At 39.6% G+C, this 25195-nt stretch overlaps 1 protein-coding gene across 4 annotated transcripts in view; it reads left to right on the plus strand.

Moving 5' to 3' along the window:
* LOC149243567 (Acyl-CoA N-acyltransferases (NAT) superfamily protein) overlaps positions 1-25195 on the plus strand; it is a 163561-nt gene that overhangs the window by 122643 nt on the left and 15723 nt on the right. For 3 of the 4 annotated variants that reach the window (XM_089374572.1, XM_089374570.1, XM_089374569.1), the window contains one exon: positions 19573-19693. In XM_089374572.1, the coding sequence (XP_089230698.1) occupies positions 19573-19693 (121 nt within the window). Of the gene's footprint in view, positions 1-19572; positions 19694-19987; positions 20346-25195 lie in introns of those variants that run through there. The other variant, XM_089374571.1, reaches the window with a different exon arrangement.

A 25195-nucleotide genomic window follows, 5' to 3' on the forward strand; every position in this document is an offset into this window, starting at 1 on the left:
AAAATGGTAGTTGAACATGATCGTTGCCCTTCCTTCATAGGTAATGTACTTGATAATGTACAGGGCAACATCTCCCCATGACTGAGGGAGTGACGATCTGTCAATTCCCCTACCCTTCTTCTCCAATTTTTCCTCTCCTCGAAGGAATTCTGCCTTAAGAGAGGGGTCATTGCTTTTTTTGCAGAACCATCGTTTCCCCACAGTCTGTAGTGATGTCACACATGCAATCACTTCTTCTGTCACTTCTAGCTTTAACCCCCGAACTTCCGTCTGGTTTTTATGCAAGTTCCAAGCGAATTCCATGGCCACCGACTCCTCTAATCCCTTGAGCCGTTCGAAAAATTCGAACTAGCCCGCTTCCTTAAAGACCTGGCATGCCTCAGGGCAATTCTCCAATGCTTCAGTCGAATTAGGCTCTTGTCGGACTGCTGCTCCTCCCATCTCTCTCCCAACACTCTGTACTCTACTCTTTCTCTGAGAATTTTGGAATGAAGGTGCAATGCTTCGTTGAGGTTGATGTTAGGGCAGTGAAATAGGCAATAAAACGAGGATTTCGGGTTAGGGAGGATCGTACTGCACATGATATGGTTTCATTGTTGGTCTGGATCATGGAGATCTGGTATTAAATGCGTTTTAATTCTTGGCATGATCGAAATAATGGGATAATGATGACAAAGTTTTAATAATGATTTACCATATTTAAATTTGAGATCATAGATTACGAAATTGTTCGTCCTCTCCCCCGAGTTTAATGTGACATCCGTCCTCGGTCGTTTAAAGAGATACCATATTAATTGCCATGATTGTTAAACAAAGGGCATAAGTGATATACCTTTGTATGACGTCCCTGACGTGACGTGGCAAGAAAGGATTGGTAACAAGAATCAGTGATATAATTAGTTCCAATGATGATGTGCTAGTTGTATGAATTTCTCCCGCGGCATAGCGCTGATGAATACTCTTTCTTTTTATATTGCAGCTAACGATTTCGCTGATGTGATTGCTTACAAGTTGACAGTTGTTACACATGTAACAACAGACCCAATTTCCATGCTATTTCTACAGTCATTTCTTATTTACATGATTCTTTAAAATACTACAAAAAAGAATTTACAGAGATAACAAACATATTCTAATAGAACTTGTAACAACATAAAACCATAATATGTATGAGTTACATAATATTGTTACAGAGGAAAAAGAAATGTGCAACAACTGCCACATAGTGGTTTTCAACTGTCACAATCAGTCTTTCTGCGCCCCAGAAGAGGTTTTCATAGTGAGATTTTTATTTATATGTTTTTATTGCTTTTTTTTTATATTTATTGCTGGGTGTAACAACTGCCAATAGAAGTTGGTTTTTGGCTGTTACACTTATTAGAGAATTAAGAAATTGGCAACATAGGGGAATTGTCCCCTGCCTTTGTAATCTGAAGGTCAGAATCCGTGACAGTGTTGATGAATGATTCCTTTGAAGTAGGTTTGTGATATAGCTGAAGACGGTGCCCATTAGCAAACAATGGTGTCCTAGCACTGTCAATGGTTACTAAATTTACAGTCCCATTGTTGAAGACTATGTCAACTTCATAAGGACCTAGCCACCTGGTGCAGAGCTTCCCTTTAAAATCCTTAAATCTTGAATCATATAATAGAGCCCAATCTCCTTTTTGAAATTTCTTCTTTTTAATGAATTTATCATGCCACTTAGCTCTTTGTTGTTGGACAATGTCTGTTTGGTGAATGACAATCTAGTTCATTAAGCTAATTCAACTGTTGTTTCTGTGTTGTTGCCAGATCCAAATTTACTTGTAGCACTGTTCTTAATGTCTTAATTTCAAATTCTATAGGAAACAAAGGATTTTTACCATACACTAATTCGTATGGTGAGAACCCTGTAGTATTCCTCCATGTAGTCTGATATGCCCATAGCGCTTCTGGAAGTTTATCAGCCCAATTTCTTCGATGGCTAGCTACGATCTTGGTAAGAATGCCCTCAATAACCTTGTTGGTGCTTTCTACTTAGCCATTTGCTTGCGGATGCTAAGGAAAAGTGATTCTATGATAGATTTTGTATTTTTCAACCAAGTTCTGAATCAAATTAGATGTAAACTGGGGTCCTCCATCTGTCACTATTTCTCTGGGTACTCCAAAGCAGACAAAAATATCTTCAAACAAGAAGTCTGAAACAACTTGCTCTGTAGCTCTGGTTAATGCTTTTGCCTCAACCCATTTTGTGACATAGTCTGTGTAGACCAGAATGTAGGATTTCTGCTGAGATGACGGGTTAATTGGTCCTACAAAATCTAGGGCCCATTTCTCAAATGGTTCTAAGACTATTTGAGGCTACAACGACATCTCGTATGATTGGAGTGGTTGACCCATTCTCTAGCAGCTGTCACATCCCTTCATGAATTTCTTAGCATCCTGGAATATTGTGGGCCAATAGTATCCTGTTGAGAGCACCTTGTATCCTGTTCTCTTATCTGCAAAGTGTCCTCCGCAAGGTTCCTCATGACAAGCTCGAAGGATATCAAAAATTTCATCCTCCCTTACACAACGTCTGATCTGATACTCTAGTCCAGTGTGATAGATATTTCCTTCTGTCCAGGAGTATCTAGCACATTGCTGGCCAATCCTTTTCTTTTCCCTGTAGGATAGGTGTTGGGGGGATTTTCCTACAGCAAGATAATTAGCTATGTCTGCATACCACGATGAGTGAACTGAAATAGCAAAAAGATATTCATCTGGAAAAGAATCTTCAATAGGCATGCTTTCACTACCAACATTCAACCTAGAAAGAAAATCAGCCACCACATTATCTTTCCTAGGTTTATCTAGGATAGTTATATCAAATTCCTGTAACAACAATAACCACCGTGTAATCCTACCATTAGTGACTGGTTTGTTCATCAAAAAATGAATGGCAGAGTGGTCAGTGTGTACAAACACTTGATATCCTGTGATGTAGTGCCGAAATTTATTGATGGCATGCACTACTGCAAGGAATTCCTTCTCGGTCATTGTGTAATTGAGTTCAGCTGGAGTCAAGTTTTTGCTTATATAATAAATGGCATATGGTTTCTTGTCCTCTAGTTGGCCCAAAACAGCTCCCACAACAGTATTAGATGTGTCCGTAGCTATATGGAACGACAGATTCCAATTTGGACCCCACAAAACAGGAGCTACTAATACACAGTCTTTTAATTTCGCAAAGGCATGCTCACATTTTCCTGTCCATACAAATTCTGCATCTTTCATAAGTAAAGAAAATAAAGGAGATGCAATCTTTGAAATTTTTTCTATAAACCTCCTATAGTACCCTACATGACCCAAGAAACTACGTACCTCTTTTTGTGTCTTGGGGATTGGGATTTTCAAGATTACCTCTATCTTAGCAGGGTCCACTTTAATCTCGTCAGTTGAAATAAGATGTCCCAGCATGATCCCTTCATTCATCATCATGTGACATTTCTCAGTACTCAAAGCAACATTAGTTTATTCACATCGTTCTAATACTTTTTCCAAATTAACTAATGCTGTTTCGAAGGCGTCCTCGTAGGGTGTAAATTCATCCATGAAAATTTCTAGACAGTCATTCAACAGATCCGAGAAAATTCCCAGTATCACCCTTTGGAAAGTTGCTGGTGCATTACAGAGTCCAAAAGGAAGAACCTTGTATGCAAAAGTTCCCCAAGGGCAGGTAAAGGTCGTTTTATCTTGGTCTTCCGAGGCAATCTGTATTTGGTTGTACCCACTAAACCCGTCTAAGAATGAGAAAAATTTCTTTCCAGACAGGGTATCAAGGACCTGGTCTATAAATGGCAAGGGGAAATGGTCCTTTTGAGTGGCTTTGTTAAGTTCTCTATAATCCACACAGACCCTCCACTTGCCATTCTTTTTGGGGACAATGACAAGCGGAGATACCCATTGACTGTTAGAAATGGGATAAATGAAGTTGGCATTCAGGAGTTTCTGCAATTCTTCTTTTACTACCTCCTTTAATGCAAGGTTCATGCGTTGCTGCGGTTGTCTCACTGGATTGCAACCATCCTTCAAATAGATGTGGTGAGCGTATAATCCCATGCAAACGCCTTTTTGTACTTCTGTAACAGTTGTAACAACAATTTGTTCTGCTCAGCAGTCAAGTTTGGATTGACATTAAGATATTTGCCTAGTTCTATTTCAATAGGATTGCTGTTAATACTTGGAGCGGTCTTCATTTGTTCAAGGCTCAAATCTTCTACAACATCTTCCTCCCCCGAGTCTTCAATGGAAGTAACAGAAAGTGAATTACTAATAAAACCACTTATGATATCATCTTCCATTTCATTCTTAAAGTACTGTGCCTTCCTGAGGGTGGGAAGTGGCTTTGAGTGGTCAAACTCAAGTTCAAATTCATCCCACAAGGGATTTCCCGAATCTGTATGTGGTTTTGTTGGGGGATAAAGGCTAAGATTCTTGGTGGCCTAGCCATCAGAAATCATCATAGACCCGACCTGCATCCTATGAATGCATCTGCAGTGGCTAGCCACGACCTTCCTAAGATTAAAGGATGCCCCCCTAGGTTTGATTTAGTTTGTAAAATAAGGAAGTCAGCAAGTTATTGACAAGAATCTATTGTAATCACTACGTCTTCTAACATCCCCTCAGGTTTGACACGGGACCTATCTGCTAATTCCAACACTGTAGGTGTGTGTCTTAGTCCGTGTAACCCTAAGGTGATGAAGATCTCTTTCGTCATTACATTAATGGCTACCCCTAAATCAATCAATGTATTGGAAATGGGCTTGTCATCGATGTAAACAGTGACAATAGGATTCCCTGGATCATTGTATTTGGTTAAAAGTGGCTGATCAATCATCAACTCTGACAACTTTCCCATCACATGAATAGTAGCAAGGTCCTTAGGCTTCCTTCCAGATTTTTGAACACACAGATCCCTTACCGTTTTTGCATACACGGGCACATCTCTGATAGCATGTAGTAGAGGAATCCGTATGTGTAAGTTTCTCAACTCTTTGAGAAAATTCGATTCCAGGTGTGAAGTCATACCAGTTTCTGCTAGCCTTTGAGGATATGGAGGATCTTTAGTTGTTATAATCAAATCGGCTGTTACAGGTGTATCAACTTTACTCGAATTAGCTGTTATAGGCGCAACTGTCCTTTCCGAATCAGCTGTTACAGGTGCGACAACAGCTTCAAAATCTGTAGAACCCCCCTGGGTGATTCACATTCTTCTTCGGTTATAACAAGGGAAAGATTTGGGGGGACGATTTGGGTTAACCACTTTCCCTGACCAAAGATGGATTTCGTTATACCCGACAAGAGTGATACAATAAGTCTAAAAGGTAGTCGAGGGTTCAATGTTCTGGGCTGCCTTATTGTTTGGGTTAGGGTTAGGTTGCACAGGTAATTGGGGTCGTATAGAAGGTGTAGCAACAGGTGTTTGAAGAGGTGGTAGCTGTAACTGTTGTTGTACTGGTATTACAGGGGGGACTGGACCTAGGGAATTTCCTCTCCAATTCTGAGTCCAAGGATATGGTTGCGATGGAGGGCATTGGAAAGGTGATGAGGGAGACCACTGATTCCAAGGTGAAGGATATTGTGTCGGAGGAGGGGCAGAGTACTGCCATGGAAATTGCTGAACATTATATGTATTATTCCATGGATTGAAAGAAGAGAAGTCTTGAGGCATACTTGGGGGTCGTGGTTGCCATGGTTTCCTGGATCCAATGAAGTAGGAAGACTGAACCTCCTCACTTGATTCCTTAAGCACGACTTTCAATTTGAGAAGCTCCAGGCAATGACCTGTGGAATGCTTTAGATCACAAATGTTGCATAGGCCAATGTTGTTTACCCTACATTCCTTTCGGGAATGCTTGTCTTTGCATATCGGGTAGAACACGGCTAAAGCTGCATCAACCTCGTCCTGTGCTTTCTTCACTTGTGCCATCGTTATTTGAGCCGACAGGGTTTTGGGAAGATCGGTTTTAAGATTCTCAAACAAGTTTCCGATTTTCACCCTGGTCACACCACTGTTTGCAGATTTCTGTATCCAGGCAGAGGCATCTCGTACCATGCTTCTCCCCTTCGACGATCCTCTAGAGCATCTCAAACAAAGCTTTATTATCTCAACAAATGGTTCCTGAGATATGTCCCCCTTCCCTAGTAGATTCAGGGTATCAAGGCAGTCATCTCTCATTCCCCTTATGAATATGGTCCTCAAGATTTCTTGATCTAAGTCACTGTGTTTAGATCTCTGCAAATTGTAATGGAATTGCTCCACATAGTCCTCCAAGCTTTCTTCCTCCTTTTGTGTCATCCTAAATATTTCTTCCCTCAAATCCCTGGTTCTGCAATAATCCTGATACTTAGATAGGAATGTCTCTTTCATGTCGCTCCACATCCGAATGGTAGCAGAGCCTAATCCCATGAACCATCTCAATGCTGCTCCTTTTAGAGTAGCAGGGAATAATTTCAGCTTCTGAGCATCTGAAATATAATCATAGCTCCTACACAAGACATCAAATTCAAACAAGAAGGTGTCAGGGTCTTCTACAGTCATCCCTTGAAAAGATGGGAGAGATGACAAAGGAATGTTTTTCATGGGAGCCTCGCCTCTGATATCCCCTATTGGAAACTCAAAGGTGGTAATGGTGGCATCTGTTTTAGTGTTGTTGTCATTGTTGTCCCCCATTGTTGATCCTCTTGATCCTTGCTGTGATGGGTCTTCTTCAGACCGTTTTGGTGATTATCTTGTGGGTGAAGATTTGTTAATTGATAGCTCAGGCTGCTTCGGGGTTGGCTATTTCATTGCGCTGCCCAAATCGGGATATTGATAAGTCAATGAATGCTTTTCCGTCTCAGGCTCCTGGTGTTCCCCACCGATTTCCCCTTGACCCTCAGTCCTAAGGTCCTGATCACTAGCCTTCCACTGCTGCTCCTAATTTGGATACTTAGTTTTGGGAGTGGTTACACTAGTTTTAGGATGATACAGTCCAGAGACAGAGGAACCAGATGCTTTTGTTCTTATTATGGGAGTAACAACTTTTTGTGGCTCTATTTTCCTTGCGTCCCTCTGAGAATTTCACTGTTCTTTCTCTGCTTTTGAGATCATCTCATGAATAAATGTTTTCCTCTCCAAATCCGTGCTCTTCTTATTTCTTTTATGACCCATTTTTCCTGTGATTTATTAGAGTGGTTGTACTTTAGGATTTCTGTTATTCCTACACTTTACACATGGACCCTATGTGCATTTATTCAAGCCCTAAGTGTCTTAGCTTATACAGTGATGAGTCCACTCAAGTATATTAGAGCGATGCAGTGGTTCTTACCTCTCGTCTTATCGCCTAACACCTGTAAAGCTAAGAACATATCTAAAGTATCAAGGAATTCACATAGCCTAAGTGTTCTAGTGACCACAGGGGTGAGCCCGCCCAGGTATTAGAGTGATGTGCAGGTTCTTACCTCTCGTATTACTGACCAACACCTGTACACTAGAAACACTCTGTTAACAAAACACACTTGGCTGATTGCATCGTCAACCGTCTTCCCCAGCGACGACGCCGAAACATTGAGTTGATTTAATCACTGTTAATTTGACTGAATCACAACCATTAATTGTCAACCCAGGGTAGGTCTGTTTATTGCAAAGGAGTATGCACTGTTTGTGCCGATACACTTCAACCAAGAGTAAAAATAAAAGAGAGAAACAAATGTTGCTGAATTTAATTGTAGAAAGTAACATTCATGCAGAAATCAAAAACATTCTACAGAAATGAAAACACACTTAATGTTACCAAGGAAAAGGCGCGCCACACACCATACCACTAACTAAGCCGGCTGATTGAATATTATCTCAAATCAATCCTGTGTGACAGCATATCAAAAATCTGGAAACAGAAATAAACCCATTTTGCAAATTACACGGTGACAAGAATAACATCACACTTACTGAAAGTAATAATAATTAATCTACCACTATGTTGCTGCTACTGCAACCCCTGCCAAAGAGGAGGGCCCTTCCTCCCTAGAAGGGCACATGGATGAAATGCGAATTAGTGAAGTTCCCAACACCACGTCTGTAAAAACATTAGCAACACTGTTCTTTGTATTAAAATGGTTATGAATTACAGAAGCAAAATGACGACACTATCCCTCCTTGTTTATATGGAACTGCGTCCCCTTTGTAAGATTTACATGCCCATAATAAGAAAGAGATCAGTGATGAGAATCTCACGATTCTCATGCTGATCAATATCGAGAGAGAATAGAAATCGTTACAACAGGTTTTGAATACAAGGCCTATTTCTGTTACATAATTTCTCAAAATCACAACTGCTTTGATTCCTTAACTGCCCATAGATAATACAATCTTTACGACAACTGTCATGTGGAATAATCCTACACAGGTGCGATGTAACAACAATTCGAGATGTAACAACAATGCTTGAGGTGTAGCAGCCATTCAGGGTGTAACAACAATGGTTTGAAACAACAAGCACTCAAAACCCCTTTGTGAATTATCATACCGCTGTTCATCCTTTGGTCGTGGACTTTGGAGCATCACTTGAAAGAAACAGAGCTAGAGAACTTTTTTCCATAATTGCCTCGGTTAGCCATAAAAAAGATATCACCACATTCATATTTAACAAAAATGGCAAAATAATATGTCATAACAAAAATAGATTCTTATAACCGGGAAAAAGGTAATTATGATATAAAGTCCACAGGTTTAGAGGTGAAATGGTCAAGGATGGGTGGAAAAAGGTGTCTAAAATATGCACAAAATCTGCACCCAACAGTATCAAATGCCTACATTGCTCAACATAAAGGAAAGAAATCGAAAGGGCCAAGGAAGAAAGTTGACATGTCCAAGGTAGAATGCTATCAATGTCATAAGAAGGGTCGCTATAGGAGTGGGTGTTTCGACAATCCAAGAAACAAAAAGAGAGAAAGAGATCAAGCCAACATTGCTGAAGAAGGAGATCCAAAGAATGTCAAACTCGAAGAATCTGCCATAAGGGACTTACACTACTAAGTCCTTTGCTTTTAGTCTTTAGATATTCTATTTATATCTTTTGATGTTTTAGAACTTATAGTTTTTAACTTGTTTTTGGAAAAGACTTTTTTCTTTTGTTTTACAAGTTTATAGGTATCCCTCAAGCTTTGGAGGAAGCCCTCAACAACTCCCAAAGATAAGTATCTCATTTCCTTTCAATTTTTGGTTTCATGTACTTATTTAAGTTTTGATTATATTAATACTAATCACCATTCTCCCTCTATTTTCTTGATTAGGAAAACATCTGCTATATCCTTAAGGAGTATGGAAGAGAGCCACCCAAGATAAGATTTGTCAAGAAACAAAGGTATGCCCTAAACTACAAAACATTGAATTCTTTATTGTAAATGCTTATTCATTTGATAATCTTTTACTAACATTCTACCCCACTCCTATTCTTAATTGATTTTATAGAACCCTAGACAGGTTCCCTAGAAAACCCTAACCTAAGGGTATGCTAATATGAATGTTTGAAACCCTAAACTACTTAGGGATATTGTGAAATGCTATTTGAAGTTCTTGTTGATGATGTCATGATTGGGATTTCGGTATGATCATGAAATCTTAACTTGTTAGGGTTGAATGATGTTTGTCTGAGATCTCAAACCTTTGAAATTTTTGGAATAGTAGGGTTTGCTTTGCTATGATATGAAACCCTATATTTTTAGGGTTTGGTTGGTCCTATAAGAAAAACCTTTGTTATGTATTTAAAAGCAAGATCTTAGGAATGGAACCCTAGGTATATATATGTGTTTGGTCGAAACCCTAGCTTGGTCTTGCCAATTTTTCTTTGTAGGATTGCCAGTTTCAGCATCCAGTTGTACTCAGATTATTTCTCTGCTTCTTAGTATTAAAACCCTCAGTTGCTGCACCGGTTTTGCCAAGTTGGGTTTTTCCGGGGACATTTGTCCAAAAATAATTGTGTTATTTTATGCGTGTGTGCTAACATTTCTTCCAGCGTTTATTCTTCTACAATTTTGTTTGTGTAGGCTGTAGTGAGTTATTCAGTATTTTTTGTAGGAAACAGTAAATAAATTGTTAAATAAAATTAACAATTAGGAGAATAATTTCTAGTTGCTGCAATAGGATTCCAGTTTTCGAAATTTTCACATGGTATGAGAGCGCAGTTGAACAGCCGGAGAGATCAAAGGCGAGGATAGAAGGAGTTTCGCTATTCAGTGTGGGCAGTAGATCGAAACTCCCAGAGGCAACACAATCACTTTGCTAAGAGGCCGAGGTACTTGAGGATATTTGATTTTTTTGAGTGAGGGGTAGAAAAATTCGATCTCTCTAGATTGAGTGATTCCAGAGGCGGAGGGAGAAGCTCAGTATTTTTGTAGAGCATGTTAGGATATTCCGACACATAGGAAAAAGTTAAGTATAACTTGGTCTAGTATAGAGTTAGGTAAAGTGTGTTTCTTTACTATGTACATTTTGTAACTTACAATCCGACGGTCACGATATGTAGTGATCCGACGGTTCATTCTCTCCTTGGTATTACCGACACTTGATCCGTGGCTAAACACCCGATTGGTCCATGATCTCTATTTAAAGAGCATGGAGGGTCATTTGTAGGGTAACCGTTCATGAGAGAAGCTTATGTAAATTTTCATTCTTTTTAGTAATATATTGCCTGAAGTGGCCGCATTAGCTCAGGCCGTGGATTGTTCCCCTCTTTGAGGGTTTTAACCATGTCAAAAATACTGGTGTATTGATTTGTGATCTGTTTGTGAGCGGTGTCCTTTGGTGTTCTGTCTGAGGAACTTACCCTATAAATTCCTACATGGTATCAGAGCTATTTGAGGGCCGCGTCTGTTGGTGATCCAAATCTGAAGCCAGTAGAACTGCATCCGACTGTCGTTTCCTAGATCTACTATTTCTGACTACTTTCGGGGCGAGAGGACTGCTCTATTGTGTTAGGAGTATCTGTTCCAGTGAGGAACCCCTTTCGTTTCATGCGAAAAGGTTTCCGGTAGCCCTAGCTACGTCATTTTTAAGATCTGGAGGTATACAATGTTTATTTGCAGTTTACAGTTATTTTCTCTCTGTTTATTTCGGTTTCGGTTTATTTAGCTTTTTGTTTTTTTTTTATTACCGGATCTATACCTTTCATTTCTGCATATGCTCTTTGCCCCGCGACTCTATGCGATCTGGGCAAATCAGAAACAGAAAGGAAGGATTTTTCTTATGCGTATGCTCTTTTCCGCCGCGCCTTAGTGTGATCTCGGAAAATCAGAAACATTGAGGAAAATATTTAGTTTCCGGCTAAAGCTAACTTCGAGCCGTAAGGTTCGTTTTTTTGTATGTCCGTGTTGGGTTTTGTGTTTTTTGTTTTGTAGGGAAAAAGAGCTTTCTCAAAGTAAGCACGCAGCCCAAAGCTCCAGCGACTAAAAAAAAAAGATAAAATAAAAAAAAACCCCCTTCCTCTTTTCCAAAAATGACTAAATTTTTAGTTTAACTCACTTGGTCCAAAGCTACTTTATGAGAGTAGAGGTCTTGAGTTCAAGTCTTCTTTTTGTTGAGTTAATTAGATTAAGTTTGGAAAGGGGGCTGATTTTTTTTAAACATTATCATTCATTTCCGCACATTCCCGCACTTCGTCGGCATCTTCATCAAATTTTCTTCAAAAAGCCATAACTTCTTCATCCGGAAGCCGTTTTCAGTGCCGTTTTTTTTGAACCGGCCTAATTTTTCGAGATCTTTCCATTGGAACACATAGTTTCAGCATCTATAGCTTCATTTTCTGTTAAAATGGAAAGTCCATACCAAGTTATTCTTGACAGCACCAACTACTTCCAATGGTGGTCCTACATTGTGGATTTACTTAGAAGTAAAGGTCTCTACAGAATAGCCTCAGGCCAAGAAACCAAACCGAAAGATGAAGATAAGGCAGCTAAATGGGAAAATAGGCAAGATTAAGCACGAGGGTTGATAGGGATGTCTATTTCTCTAGATCTTAGATTCCATATTGCAGAACTTGATACTCCTGAGGAAGCAATGAAACAGATCACTAAAGCTTTTGGAATTAAAAATGAACTTAAAGCCCATCAACTCGAAAATGAGTTGCTTACATTGGACCCCAATAATTTTTCTTGCATTGAAGATTTTTTGTCCAAGTTCAAGACCCTTAGACTTCTCTTGGAAGGTGTTAAGGTTAAGAAAGAAAATAGTAGCCTTATCTATTCCATTCTTACTAAGTTGGGACCAGCCTATTCTGTGTTTGTTTCCACCTTCCATTCTACAAGAGAAGCCTTCATTTCTCAAGGACAAGCCTACAAGTCCCCTTCCTTTGATTCCTTTTGTGATTCTTTAATAAGAGAACAAAAAAAACTCTTACACCTTTGTCTTCTTAATCTTGGAAACTCTTCTAAGAAAGCATTAGCCGCCCAGCAGCAACCAAATTCAAAGAATCCTAAGAAGTTGTATCCTAAAAGGAATGGTCCTAAACCAAAGAAGGGTCCTAAGCAATTTCAGCCTCAAAATGAAAAATCATTTCAACAAAATGATAAGACAAATAAAAACAAAGGGAAGAAGACTGATAGACATTGCAACTTTTGTAATCGAGATGGCCACTTAGAATCCAAATGCTTTAAGAAGATGGAAGCCTTGGAAGTAGCAATGAAGAAGCATAACATCCATTTGGAGCACTGTTCAACTCCAACTTCATCTTTAGGAATAGCACTTTCTGCATGTGGTTGTCAAGCATCTCGGTCTGGCTATGCACTAAATGTATCTTCTTCTTCTCATTCTCATGAGTGGCTCATTGATTCTGGAGCTTCTTATCACATGGCCAAAAACAAAGCCATGTTTTCTTCTTTAAATGATTGTAACACCAAAAATATATATGTTGGTGATGATAGATCTCTTAGTGTTGTAGGGACTAGAACTGTTCATATAGACAATGGTCAACTTAATGATGTATTATGTGTTCCAACCTTATCCTGCAACCTTCTATCTGTATATCAGATAACTCATTCAGGTGAAGGTAAAATCGTTGAATTTTCACCTCACGATGTTGTAATTAAGGACCTAAGAGATCCTAGACAGATTTTAGCTACTGGCATTGCTGATGATTCTACAAGGTTGTATAAGTTTCACAACTTTGGGTCATCAAATCTTCCCTCAGTATTTGCTGCTCATAACGATGAAGTGAGCAAACTTTGGCATGAGCGATTTGGTCACTTAAACTATCGCTCCCTTCAGAATCTATGTAAAGAAAATATGGTGACAGGTCTTCCAATGGTATCTTGCAGAGATGGTGTTTGTTCCGGATGTGTACTCGGAAAACATCATCGGGATAGTTTTGAAAAACGTGCCTCTTGGCATGCCTCAGCCCCTTTATAGCTTGTGCATAGTGATTTATGTGGTCCACTTCCAGTTGTTTCATTCTCTGGCTACAAGTATTTCTTAACTTTCATTGATGATTTCTCCAGACGCACTTGGGTATACTTCTTAAAACTCAAGAGTGAAGTGTTTAACATGTTCTTGGCCTTTAAGACCTTTGTTGAAAAACAATCTGGACATCAAATTCTTAAGCTAAGATCTGATAATGGCGGAGAATATGTTAGCAACAAATTCATCAACTTTTGCACTGAGAATGGAATTCAAATGCAACATACTGTTCCATATACTCCACAACAAAAATGTGTAGCTGAAAGGAAGAATCACACTTTAAAGGAAATGGCTAATTGTATGCTTCAATCTAAAGGACTTGGTCTTAATTTTTGGGCAGAAGCAATTAACTGTGCAAATTACATAATAAATCGCACTCCTACTAAGGTTTTAAAGCATATCACTTTAGAAGAAGCATGGAGCTCAATTAAACCAGATGTAAGTCACTTTCGTGTTTTTGGAAGTGAAGCATGGGCCCATATTCCAGATGAGAAACATAAAGCTTTAGAACCTAAGAGTGAAAAATGTATTTTTGTTGGATATTCTGAAGATGTCAAAGGATATAGACTTATTCCACTTAAGTCCAAAAATGTTATCATTAGAAGAGATGTAAAGTTTGCTGAAAATATATCGGCCTACGAGCCTAGTTCGGCGGATGTGCCACCTCTCCCTAGCTCTTCTACTTTTGAAAATATTTCTTCTTCAGATGATGAAAGCGAGGATGAAAATCCTCCCCCACCTTCTCAGGATCCCCCTTCAGCTCCTCAGCTTCCAAAATGGGTCCGTGCTACTCGGGATGCAGCAGGTGATCTTGCCAGTGATCCTACAGATCAACGACGTACACGTTCTCAGTTTGATAGAGCCTCTTCTTTACTGGCTCAAGCTTCAGTGAATTATGATCCTGACACCTTTGCAGAAGTTTCAGGCCATCCAGATTGGGAAGCAGCTATGAATGAAGAATATCATTCATTATTGGCAAATGATACATGGGATCTTGTTCCTCTACCAAAGGGACGAAAACTTGTTAGATGCAAATGGGTTTACAGAACCAAGTATGGACCAGATGGGAAAGTTGATAAACATAAAGCTCGTCTTGTTGCTAAGGGTTTTTCACAAGTTGAAGGCATTGACTACACTGAAACCTTCTTCCCTGTTGCCAAAATGAACTCTATCCGCCTTGTTCTTTCCCTTGCTGCCTCTTTCAAATGGGAAGTCCATCAGATGGATGTTAAATCTGCCTTCTTGCATGAAGAAATCTATATGGAATAACCTATTGGCTTTATACAAACAGACTCCAGCCTTGTATGTCAGCTTAAGAAATCCCTTTCTGGTCTCAAGCAAGCTCCTCAAGCTTGGTATGCCAAAATGGATAACTTTCTTTTAGAAAATGGCTTTTGTAGGTGTCATTCTGACAATACTGTCTACACCAAGAAAGTGGGCAAGACTCTTATCATTCTTGTTCTTTATGTTGATGATCTTATCCTGACTGGTAGTGATCCCAACCTTATAAACCATGTGAAGTCTAGCCTTAAAAGGAAGTTTGAAATGACAGACTTAGGACACTTACATTATTTTCTTGGTCTTCAAGCCTTGCAATCCAAGGAAGGTATTTCCCTTTCCCAGTCCAAGTATGCCTGTGATATTCTACGCCATTTTCACATGGAAGACTATAAGCCAGCCCCTTCTCCCTTTCAGTCTGGAGTCAAACTTTTAGTCACTTGTACTTCTCCTGAAGTTGATGCTACCTTATACCGTCAACTTGTAGGAAAACTTTTGTATCTAACCCATATTCGTCCTGACCTTTCCTTTGCTGTTGGTCTTGTTGCTCGGTTTATGCAAAACCCACATGAAAGTCATTGGAAAGCAGCTAAAAGAATACTTCGTTATGTTCGAGGTACAGTTCAGTTTGGGATTCATTACAGTGCCGAAGCAGCTCCTCTATTGGTTGGTTTCATTGATTCCGATTGGGCTGGTGACCCTGATGATCGGAAGTCTACTGCAGGTTATGTGTTCACTCTTGGTTCACTACCTATTACATGGGCTTGCAAGAAACAAGGTGCCATTTCTCTTTCTTCAGCATAAGCAGAGTATCGTGGTGTCGTAGAAGCTAGTAAGGAAGCCTTGTGGCTTCGTCAGATCCTGTTGAAGTTTGGCTTTCAGCAGCAACATCCGACTACACTTTGGTGTGAAAATCAAAGTGCCATTCAACTATGCAAAGATCCAGTCCAACATCAGCGCAGCAAACACATTGAACTGCACATGCACTTCATCAGAAAGCTCATTCATGACCATGTTCTTGAAGTGCAATATTGTTCAACAGATGATCAAGTTGCAGACATCTTTACAAAGGCTCTCACAGAGGCAAAGTTTACTAAACTTCGATTTATGGTTGGAGTTCAGGAAGTTGTCACTAAGGGGGGATAGGCTCTAGTGCCTCCTTCCTTCTCCTATTGTGTCATATTTGTACATCCTTCAATCCTATCCCAAGTTGTTCTTAAGGGGGGATGTTAGGATATTCCGACACATAGGAAAAAGTTAAGTATAACTTGGTCTAGTATAGAGTTAGGTAAAGTGTGTTTCTTTACTAGGTACATTTTGTAACTTACAATCCGACGGTCACGATATGTAGTGATCCGACGGTTCATTCTCTCCTCGGTATTACCGACACTTGATCCGTGGCTTAACACCCAATAGGTCCATGATCTCTATTTAAAGAGCATGGAGGGTCATTTGTAGGGTAACCATTCATGAGAGAAGCTTATGTAAATTTTCATTCTTTTTATTAATATATTGCCTGAAGTGGCCGCGTTGGCTCAGGCCGTGGACTGTTTCCCTCTTTGAGGGTTTTAACCATGTCAAAAATACTGGTGTATTGATCTGTGATCTGTTTGTGAGCGGTGTCCTTTGGTGTTTTGTCTGAGGAACTTAACCTGTAAATTCCTACAGAGCAGGTCTCTAGCCGGGTGCATTAGTTTTGCAACTATTTGCTAGAACAGAGCTAGCGTCGAGTGGAAGGAAGAAGAGCGCACACTAAGGGAAAATTTTCCTTAGGGAACTTCTAGTCTTAAGAAGTTCAATTTTCCTTGCAGATCAACAATCGTTGTGTGCAGAGTTTTTCACTCTAGAAGGGAGTGCGAATAGATATGCAACAACTGAGCAAAAGGGAAGAGGATATTTTCGACATTTGCTAAGATGGCCACTGTCGGGCTTCGTGATCAGGACAGGTTGGATGGAGTTTCCATCTATGTCGTCTGGAAGGCAAGGGTGTCCTTCCTTCTAGATGAATATGGCCTGAAGCCATATATTGATGCAGTGGTAGCAATTCCCTCAGATGCATATCAACTGAAGGAGTACAAAGAGGAGATGGCACGGGCAGAGAGGTTGATCCTAAACAGAGTTCAGGATCACATTGTTTCACACATAGCAGCCAAAGGAATGACCAAAGAGACGCGGGAAACTCTCTCCACTCTATACCAGGGCACTTTTGAGTAGCAGAAGATGTACTTAGAGGAGAAGCTGAGATGCATCAGGATGCAGATGGGGGAAGGCATAGACCCTTTCCTCACCAGGATTCAGGAGGTCCGAGACCAGTTGTCCACTGTTGGGGCAGTAACTCAACCCACAAAGCTAGTGCAATTGGCACTAAACAATGTCTTCGAGGAGTGACAGGTATTCGTCCAAAGTATTTTGGGCAGAGATACCTTGTGAAGGTGGGACATGATGTGGGCTGATTTACAACAGAAAGAGTTGAGACGAGCTTTGTTGAAGAGCTCCATCAGTGGCACTAGCAATGGATCGAAGCAGGTGAAGGAGGAGAATGTGGCCCTCGAATCAAAGGGTCCCTGTCAAGGGCGGGAGGAGCAACAAAAGAAGAAGAAGGACCTGTCGAAAGTCAAGTGCTTCAGATGTGGTGAGTTCGGTCACTACAATACCCAATGTCCTCTCAAGAAGAAGGACAAGGAGGAGAAGCAGGACCAACAGAAAACTTTAATAGAGATAGATAGGCTTTCCTCCAGGCTGGAGGAAGACTTTTATGTTTGCTGATATACCTCCAAGAGTGAGGTGGGGTGATTTGGTGTCGTAACCCCAGAGTGCTACGGTTGGGTAGGGTCCTTGAGGAGTCCACTTCATGGATCATTACCTGGCTACGGTGGTCCATAGTACTCAGTAGTAGGATGGATCAGAGACAGTTGATGCAATTACATGCCAGAGTGACAAATGTAGAGTCTAGTAGTAATCAGATGCTGGGGAGCGCAATGCAGAGTTGGCAACGGTGCAGTTGGCATAGTGCAGAGTCAACAACAATGCAAAACCTTCAGTGATAGTGCAGATACTAGCAGTAGTCAGAGACTCGGGTGACAGATCCATCATATAGATCACAAATGATTCAGTATTTAGGATGCTTCTCAGTTGCAGTTGTTGCAGTTGCAACAACAACAGATGAGAGGGAGTTGCAGTGCAGATGCAGTGTTGGCAGTAGTTCAACAGGGTCAATAGTAGCACAGATGGAACAGATATTAGAGTTGCGCAGTAGTTGGTGGGCAGCCTAGCCAGACATTAGTAGCATGACAGGGGATGCTGCAGAGATAGGGTGCAGTAGAGTATTAGAACACATTCCTCGCTAAGAGGCAATGTTAGTTTTTGTAGCATCGGGTGTGTTCTAGCCTTTAAAATTTGTGGAGAGGCTAGAATACATGAAATCTCCAAAACCCAAAAATCGTTTCTGGAATTCCGCCTAGAAATGATTTAATTAGATTATTAGCCAGTTTTAAATATTTCCTAAGTCTAAACTTAGGGAATATGGTTAATTAATTAAAATTAATTAAATCAAGGCGTGAATGATCTAGAAACTCACACGGATCGACTTCAAGTTAATCCTAGTCATTGGAGTCCCAACAGAGCATTATAAGAAGAAGTCGATGGGCACTTGGACAACACACTTAGGCAGTTCGATTTCATGAGCATATCAATTTCCAGAGTAGCGACAGTCAGTTGCCGGAGAGAGAGCTAGTGCGATCGAAGCAGTGAGAGAGGGGAAGAGACAGTGAAGCTAGAGGAAGGATTCCAAATCCTGTGAGTGCATTTGTAGAGAGGCAAGTGAGCCACAGTGAGGTTGACCTAGAGCAGTGCAGTAGCCTCTAGAGGCAATTTCGAAGTTGTTGGGGAAAGACGAGTTTCAGTGCCAGAAGCTGGACAAAGGTTCGGGAGGCTAGGAGAGATATTTCCTAGACAACACCAAACCAGACGGCTTCAGGAGAAGCTGGTTCGAACTGAGTGCAGAAGGGATTGCACTAGGGTGATGTAGTAGCTACGCAGAGCTAGTTTGGATGGCTCAATTTGAGTTGAGGTTAGAGCCCGGATTTGCCTGTGGAGTGAGGAGATTTCCTCACTAGATTTTTTTTGCCAGTATTTCTCTGTAGGATTACCAGTTTCGACATCAAGTTGTACTCAGATTATTTTTCTGTTGTTTAATATTAAAGCCCTCAGCTACTGCACCGGTTTTCCCAAGTTGGGTTTTTTTCTGGGGACATTTGTCCAAAAATAACTGTGTTATTTTATGTGTGTGTTAGCATTTCTTCCAGCGTTTATTCTTCCACAGTTTTATTTGTGTAGGTTGCAGTGTGAGTTATTCAGTATTTTGAATTTTCTGTAGGAAACAGTAAATAAATTGTCAAATAATTTTTTAACAATTAGGAGAATAATTTCCAGTTGCTGCAGTAGGATGCCGGTTTTTGGAATTTTCACTCTTCTGGCCTGCTAAATATTAGTTCTCCTAGTGGAAAATGCAGTGCTAGTTAGTCTGTAGACACCTTCTGTAATTTTTTTATAGGACCTTAGTTCTTGCTTCTCTTGGATTGATATTTTAAGTACTGTCATCAGGGTTTTGATATATCTGTGTTAACTAATGGAATTTCTTTTGTACTTGGTTTAAACGTTATTTAAAAATTGAACTGCTAGACACATGTGAAATCTATTAGGTTCCCTTTGTATTTTTAATGGATATGTCTGGCATCTTTGTTGCTTCTAGTTTGTTTCATTTTATAAAGGAGCGACTTAGGTATTATGGAATGAACAAGTGACTTTTCTCACAGTTAGATGTTTTTTTCTCTCGCCTACAGGGATATGCGGCTGACTTTACAAGAGCTTACTTAACTAATGTGTGCGTAGCAAAAGAGTTACAGAGGAAAGGCATTGGTAGAGCCTTAGTTATGCAATCTGTGAAGATTGCTCAACAATGGGGTAAAGTATTTATTAAAAAAAATGTTAAAATTTTTTTACTATTTAATTTTGTGCAATCTTTCTGTCAAATATATGTTCTTGATATAACGTTGTCCCCAAACCCATTTACAAAATCTGTTTGTTATAGAGTATTTGATTTTGCAGATTTATAGTAGGAATTGAATATTGACAGGTTTCTAGTACTCTAAAATGTAGAAAGTTACGGATATTCATATTTTGAATTCTCTGCTAACATAGAATCTCTCATTTGAATTCTTTTTAATTACGATGATTGAACAACATTTGTTCTTTCAGGTGTACTGCGGTATGTTCCTTTTAGAATAGCAATGCTATACCACATTGGACATTGTAATTTGGCTGCTAATGGTCCCATGATCTTATGATGTCATAGCCCAAGGGCCTAAGCATATTTGAATAACCAGCAAAGTAAAAAGCAAAAGATGCGTAGAACCCATTGGATTTAGGAAATCTGTTTCAATGGACCTAAATGCACTGTCAAAATTCTCTCAGCCAAAAATGTTGATGCTGGGATTCAGAAGGGACCATCATGACTTCCACGGTGTCTAAGGGCTAATGCTACACACCAAGGGATTACTTGTATGCACAATGTGCTAACTAGAAGCAACCTAAGCTTGTCTAAGAATCCTACTTTGATCAAAAGCATGTACGCAAAGCTGTAATTGGGATAACTCATATAATAAACTTGATCTTCAGTGTGCTTGTATTTAAAAATTACAATATTCCATTTATTTTCATCCTGCTACAGCTATACAAATCAACTGGATCTCCTGGCTTTTTCATTATGGGGTTGCTTGACTAAAGTTAAACTTGTTTTGCCTTAGTTAGAATTGTATTTTTCCAGTGACTGGTAGAAATTTCAAGGTGCTAAGCTGCCTACTTTCTTTCCTTAGACTGCATCTAGGATTGTACTATCGCTTTTACAGCAAATACCATAGCTTCTACAGTTCTAACAGCTATAAATGTCATTTTTCAAGGAATTTTACTGTTATACAACACCCAGCTATCACTTTTTCGGCCTTTGGACAGACAGAATTCCAACTCAATCTGCCATTTCCAAACCAAAACTGAGAGCTTTTGCCTACATTAGCTTAGGTTTGATACTAAGGATTCTGGCATCTGAACCACTTTTGGAGGGATTTTTAAGGTTTGGATCACTTCTGGATTCTGACTTTGATTCCCTTGGTTCATGCAGCTGATTCACCTCCTTCTTCATTGTTTAAGTTGAATGTTTTCCATTTGGAGTTTGTTGATTTCTGTGCAGTAGTTTATAGAGTTTGTGCTGTCTCCCCTAGGTCAATGAGGCTCGGGTGGATTCTTTGGAGGGAGGTTGTGGTTTGTTGCATTGTTAAGTTTATGCATGGTTGCAGATGGAGGATGGCATACAAGTAGTTAGAAGAGTTGTGTGCAGCTCGGATTAGGTTTAGGAGGTTTGCATCTTTTCGGAGGAGGATCTTCATAATGTTACTCTTTAGAAGGAGGCTGGGAGGTTAGAGTGTTGATTTTTCGAGTGCAAATTATACAAACACTTATTTCTGAAGCTTATAATTACTTCCAATGATGTAGATATTTATTTAGCACTTCAATATTTAAGAAATTGCAAATTCGGAAATTCAACCATAAAGACAATGAAGCAGTAGAGATCACAATGCACAAGAGAGACACAATGTTTACCTTGGGAAAACCCACTTGGGGAAAAACACAGCAACCTTCTTCTTAGAGAAATATTCAGTTCAACAAGAGATACATCAAATTCAATGCTTATATTCACACTCACAAGACAACCAACAAGATGTCAAGTCTAACCTGTTACACTTGTCCACAGCAGATCCACCTTGAGCAGCTCGATCGAGGTCTCCAATGGAGGCTGAGTTTCAGCCTTCTTCTTCCTTAGAACAGACTTTATCACTGTCATACCATAGTCAGCCTTGATCACCACAGGAACCCGGCCTTGCTGACAGGCTTTACTCCACTCTAACTTGGACTTATACCACATGAAGTCTCGGACTGTAGAGAGGCTTGGACTGTATACAGAGGCTCAGACTTATACCAGAGAGTCTTGGATCATACCACAGAAAGAATCGGACCTGTTCGACAGAATAATTTCGGACCTGTACCACAGAGGAATCATAGAAGAATTCGGACCTGTACTACAGAAAGACTCAGACTTTTGCTTCTCTTGCTCGACTGTCTTTTCCTCTTCTACTCGGCCTTCTTATCTTGTTCTCCTTCTCTCTAGATCAGAAGTCTTCTTGTCCCTTTTGTGTGTGATTGAATGGTGGCTTGGATGGAGAACGAATGGCTTATTTATATGCACTGGAAGGCGCCCGAATGGATGTCTCTTGGGGCTGAGCCGACTTCATCAATATGAGGCCAACTTGACATCATGTGGTGTCTAAAACTCAAATTTAAAATTTCAATTTCCCGCTTTTGAAAAGGGCATGAAGAACATGCCTTATAAAAATATTCTTTTGACAAATCAATAAATAATTTTATTTTCTCACAAATATAATTTATATTTTATCATTACAAGTACAAAATTGTACATTATGAAGACCGACCATAGCTACAAATTTCAACACTCCTAGTTAAGGAGGTTTTCATAATGACTATCCAAATGTTCTTTGTTGAAATAGTTTCTCTAAGAATAAGTTTTCACAACTCACATCATTAACATCATAATCATCCAGGTCAACACTCTTGACCTATAACAATCATATCATCCACTTAGTACCATTGTCCAAGTTAGCACACCTAACCTATGGTACATCATCAATATACACTAGGTACCATCATCTAGGTTAGCACACATAGCCTATGGTATGACATCAATATCAACTAGTCATCGTGATTCGGTAAACGCTTCATCCTCATGGCATATGGACTAATACAAGTTTGCCATCACTATGTTCATGTTGTCACCCAAAATGTACAGGTAAATGTGACAACAACTCAGAGCAAGGGCTGTCACTCTGATCCCAACCCTTTACATTCTAGTTGTCTCCCTACAACAGGTTATGGGGGGTAGTCCCTATGAAACGTGAGGATGAAAGACCTGTTAGGAACCAACAAGTTCGGGAGACACAATTGAATGCCCTAGCAACTTGGTTAATGACGATAACATAGTTACTGATCAAATGGGAACTATTACCTCAAAACGGGTACCTGAGCCCAAAAATCCCCAAAAAACATGAAAAAACAACCCAAAAATAAAGTGTGTTGATTCTGCATCACCATTTTTTTTTCAGAGTAAATTTTCAATATTTTTTAAAAATAAAAGTAAAAAACAATAAAATCCATTTTGTTTGGTGTAAAAAACACCTTGAAATCAAAAAGTGTTGATCATGGAATAACGTCCTTTTTTCAGGGTACATTTTCTACATTTTTTAATAATGACATTAAAAACAAATATCATGACTCTGAAAAACTTTAAATTTCCAATGATTTTCAAGCATGACATTAACGATAAAATATCACATCTTTGAAAAGCCTTAAAATTGCAATGATTTTTTAGCATGACATTAAATTTAAAAATATCACGTCTATGAAAAACCTTAAAATTCCAACAATTTTCAAGCATGGTGCTAAGAAAAAATATTTATAATTGTTTTCAACCACAACATTAAAGATAAAATATCACGACTGAGAAAAACATTAAAATCTTGGCAATTTTTCAACCATGGAATTAAAACCAAAGATTATGACTACAAAACAATCTTAAATTTTCAAAATATTTCAAGCATGACATTATGGAAAAATTTTACAACTAAAAAAACTTTAAAAATGAACACTTGAATGAAAGAGTTAATTTTTTTCCCCTAGGAAAAATCGTAATTTCATTAGTAAAAAGAAATTACATTTTGTAGATGCATGTGAGCATATTTCAGAACATAACAAAGACTTGTCTGTCATCATCAAAAACTGAGTTAAGCGTTCAAAAAATTGTTACCTTTGTTCCGTGCAGGGAGGTAACAATCACTGTAATATACTGTAAGGAAATCGACTATATATAAAAACTGAAAAGTCTATCAGACGATAAATATATACATATGATTTTAACCATAATCAACAGAAAATTAAATAGTGATATCCATGAAAGGCTGGTGGTAGTATTGATAGTGTTCTCCATCTCGCTGTTCCCGGATCATCCAGATGCTCGGATCCCTATTCGCTGCTTCTTTGGAAAGGCTATAAGCAGCTGTGTTCCGCTCCTTGAAAATGTGTTTGCATGCAAAAGAGTCAAAGGACGAAATCAATCTCAGTGCCTCATCCAGTATATGTCTCAAAGTAAAAGCAAAGCATCTAGAGGTTCTATTCAGCCAATCACAAACAACTTTAGAATCCCCAAGTAATTTTAGATCTCTACAGTGTTTCTCCAATGCAAATTGTATGAGGAATTTAGCGGCTAATAATTCTGCAAAGTTATTAGTGCCTCGTCTGAATCCCATGAGCATGCTGTATGAATGGTGTGGGTTGATATGTAGAATGGCCCCCCCACCACATCCAGTCCCATGTGCAGCCCCATCGAAATAGGCCCATGGCTTGCTGTGATCAATTGATTCAGGGATTATACGTCTGTGCCTCCGGGGAGATGGATCCTCTGGAATGAGGGAGTAGTAAGCCAAGACCTTGGCTGCGATAACAGTCCAACGAGGGGGAAGGTTCTGGAAAATCTGTGTATTTCGGGCGATCCAAATGGCCTAGCTAATCAGAAGAGGTATGTTACGCTGCTTGGTGGTTGTGACGGAGGTAAACCAATTCTCCCAAGCCTCTGAGATAGATGCACCAGTCCAATTACTTTGTGGAGTAACAACAGGTAAAATAATATTCCATAGCTTATGTGCTTTAGAGCATTCGAGGAACAAGTGTTGGACTGATTCGTTGTTTCATTTGCAAAGGTAGCACTAGTGAGGTCCAAACTGTGAGCGCTTGAGTAAGTTATCACTAGTTGGAATTTTGTTCCTCATAATAGACCACATAAGCAGCCTGGTCCTAGGGGGGGCCTTAAGCTTCCAAAGATGTTTCCACCATGCTTCAATGGTCTGTGGTTTTTGGGATTCTGTCAGCGTTAAATATCCATCTTTGGGAGTGTATCTCCCTGTTTTTGAGAGGGCCCATATGATCTCATCTTCTCCCTCAGTGATACAGATGTGTGCTTCAGTAAGTGCCTGAGTATAATCATCCCAGAGCTGCGCCCATTGAGGTGGGATATTTAATTGGTGAGCAGATTTCTAGGCCTGATGTAGAAAGGTGGAATTTTCTCCATCTGCAATATGAGCCAGATGAGTGATATTATTATCCTGTAGATGATTTGTGAGTTCAATAGGCAGCCTGTGCATGTTCCCACATCCGATCCACAGGTCTATTCCAACTCTTACTTTATCTCCTGAGTGGATTCTCCAAGTAAGTCCAACTCTGATGGGATCCAAAGCCTTAATCACAACCTTTCAGATAATTGAAATCCTTGTAGTGCTTCTTTGGGGC

The sequence above is a fragment of the Pinus tabuliformis genome, chromosome 8 (genome assembly GCF_031772625.1).
Source record: "Pinus tabuliformis cultivar Carrire ecotype Pingquan chromosome 8, CPIR1, whole genome shotgun sequence".
Taxonomy (NCBI): Eukaryota; Viridiplantae; Streptophyta; class Pinopsida; order Pinales; family Pinaceae; genus Pinus; species Pinus tabuliformis.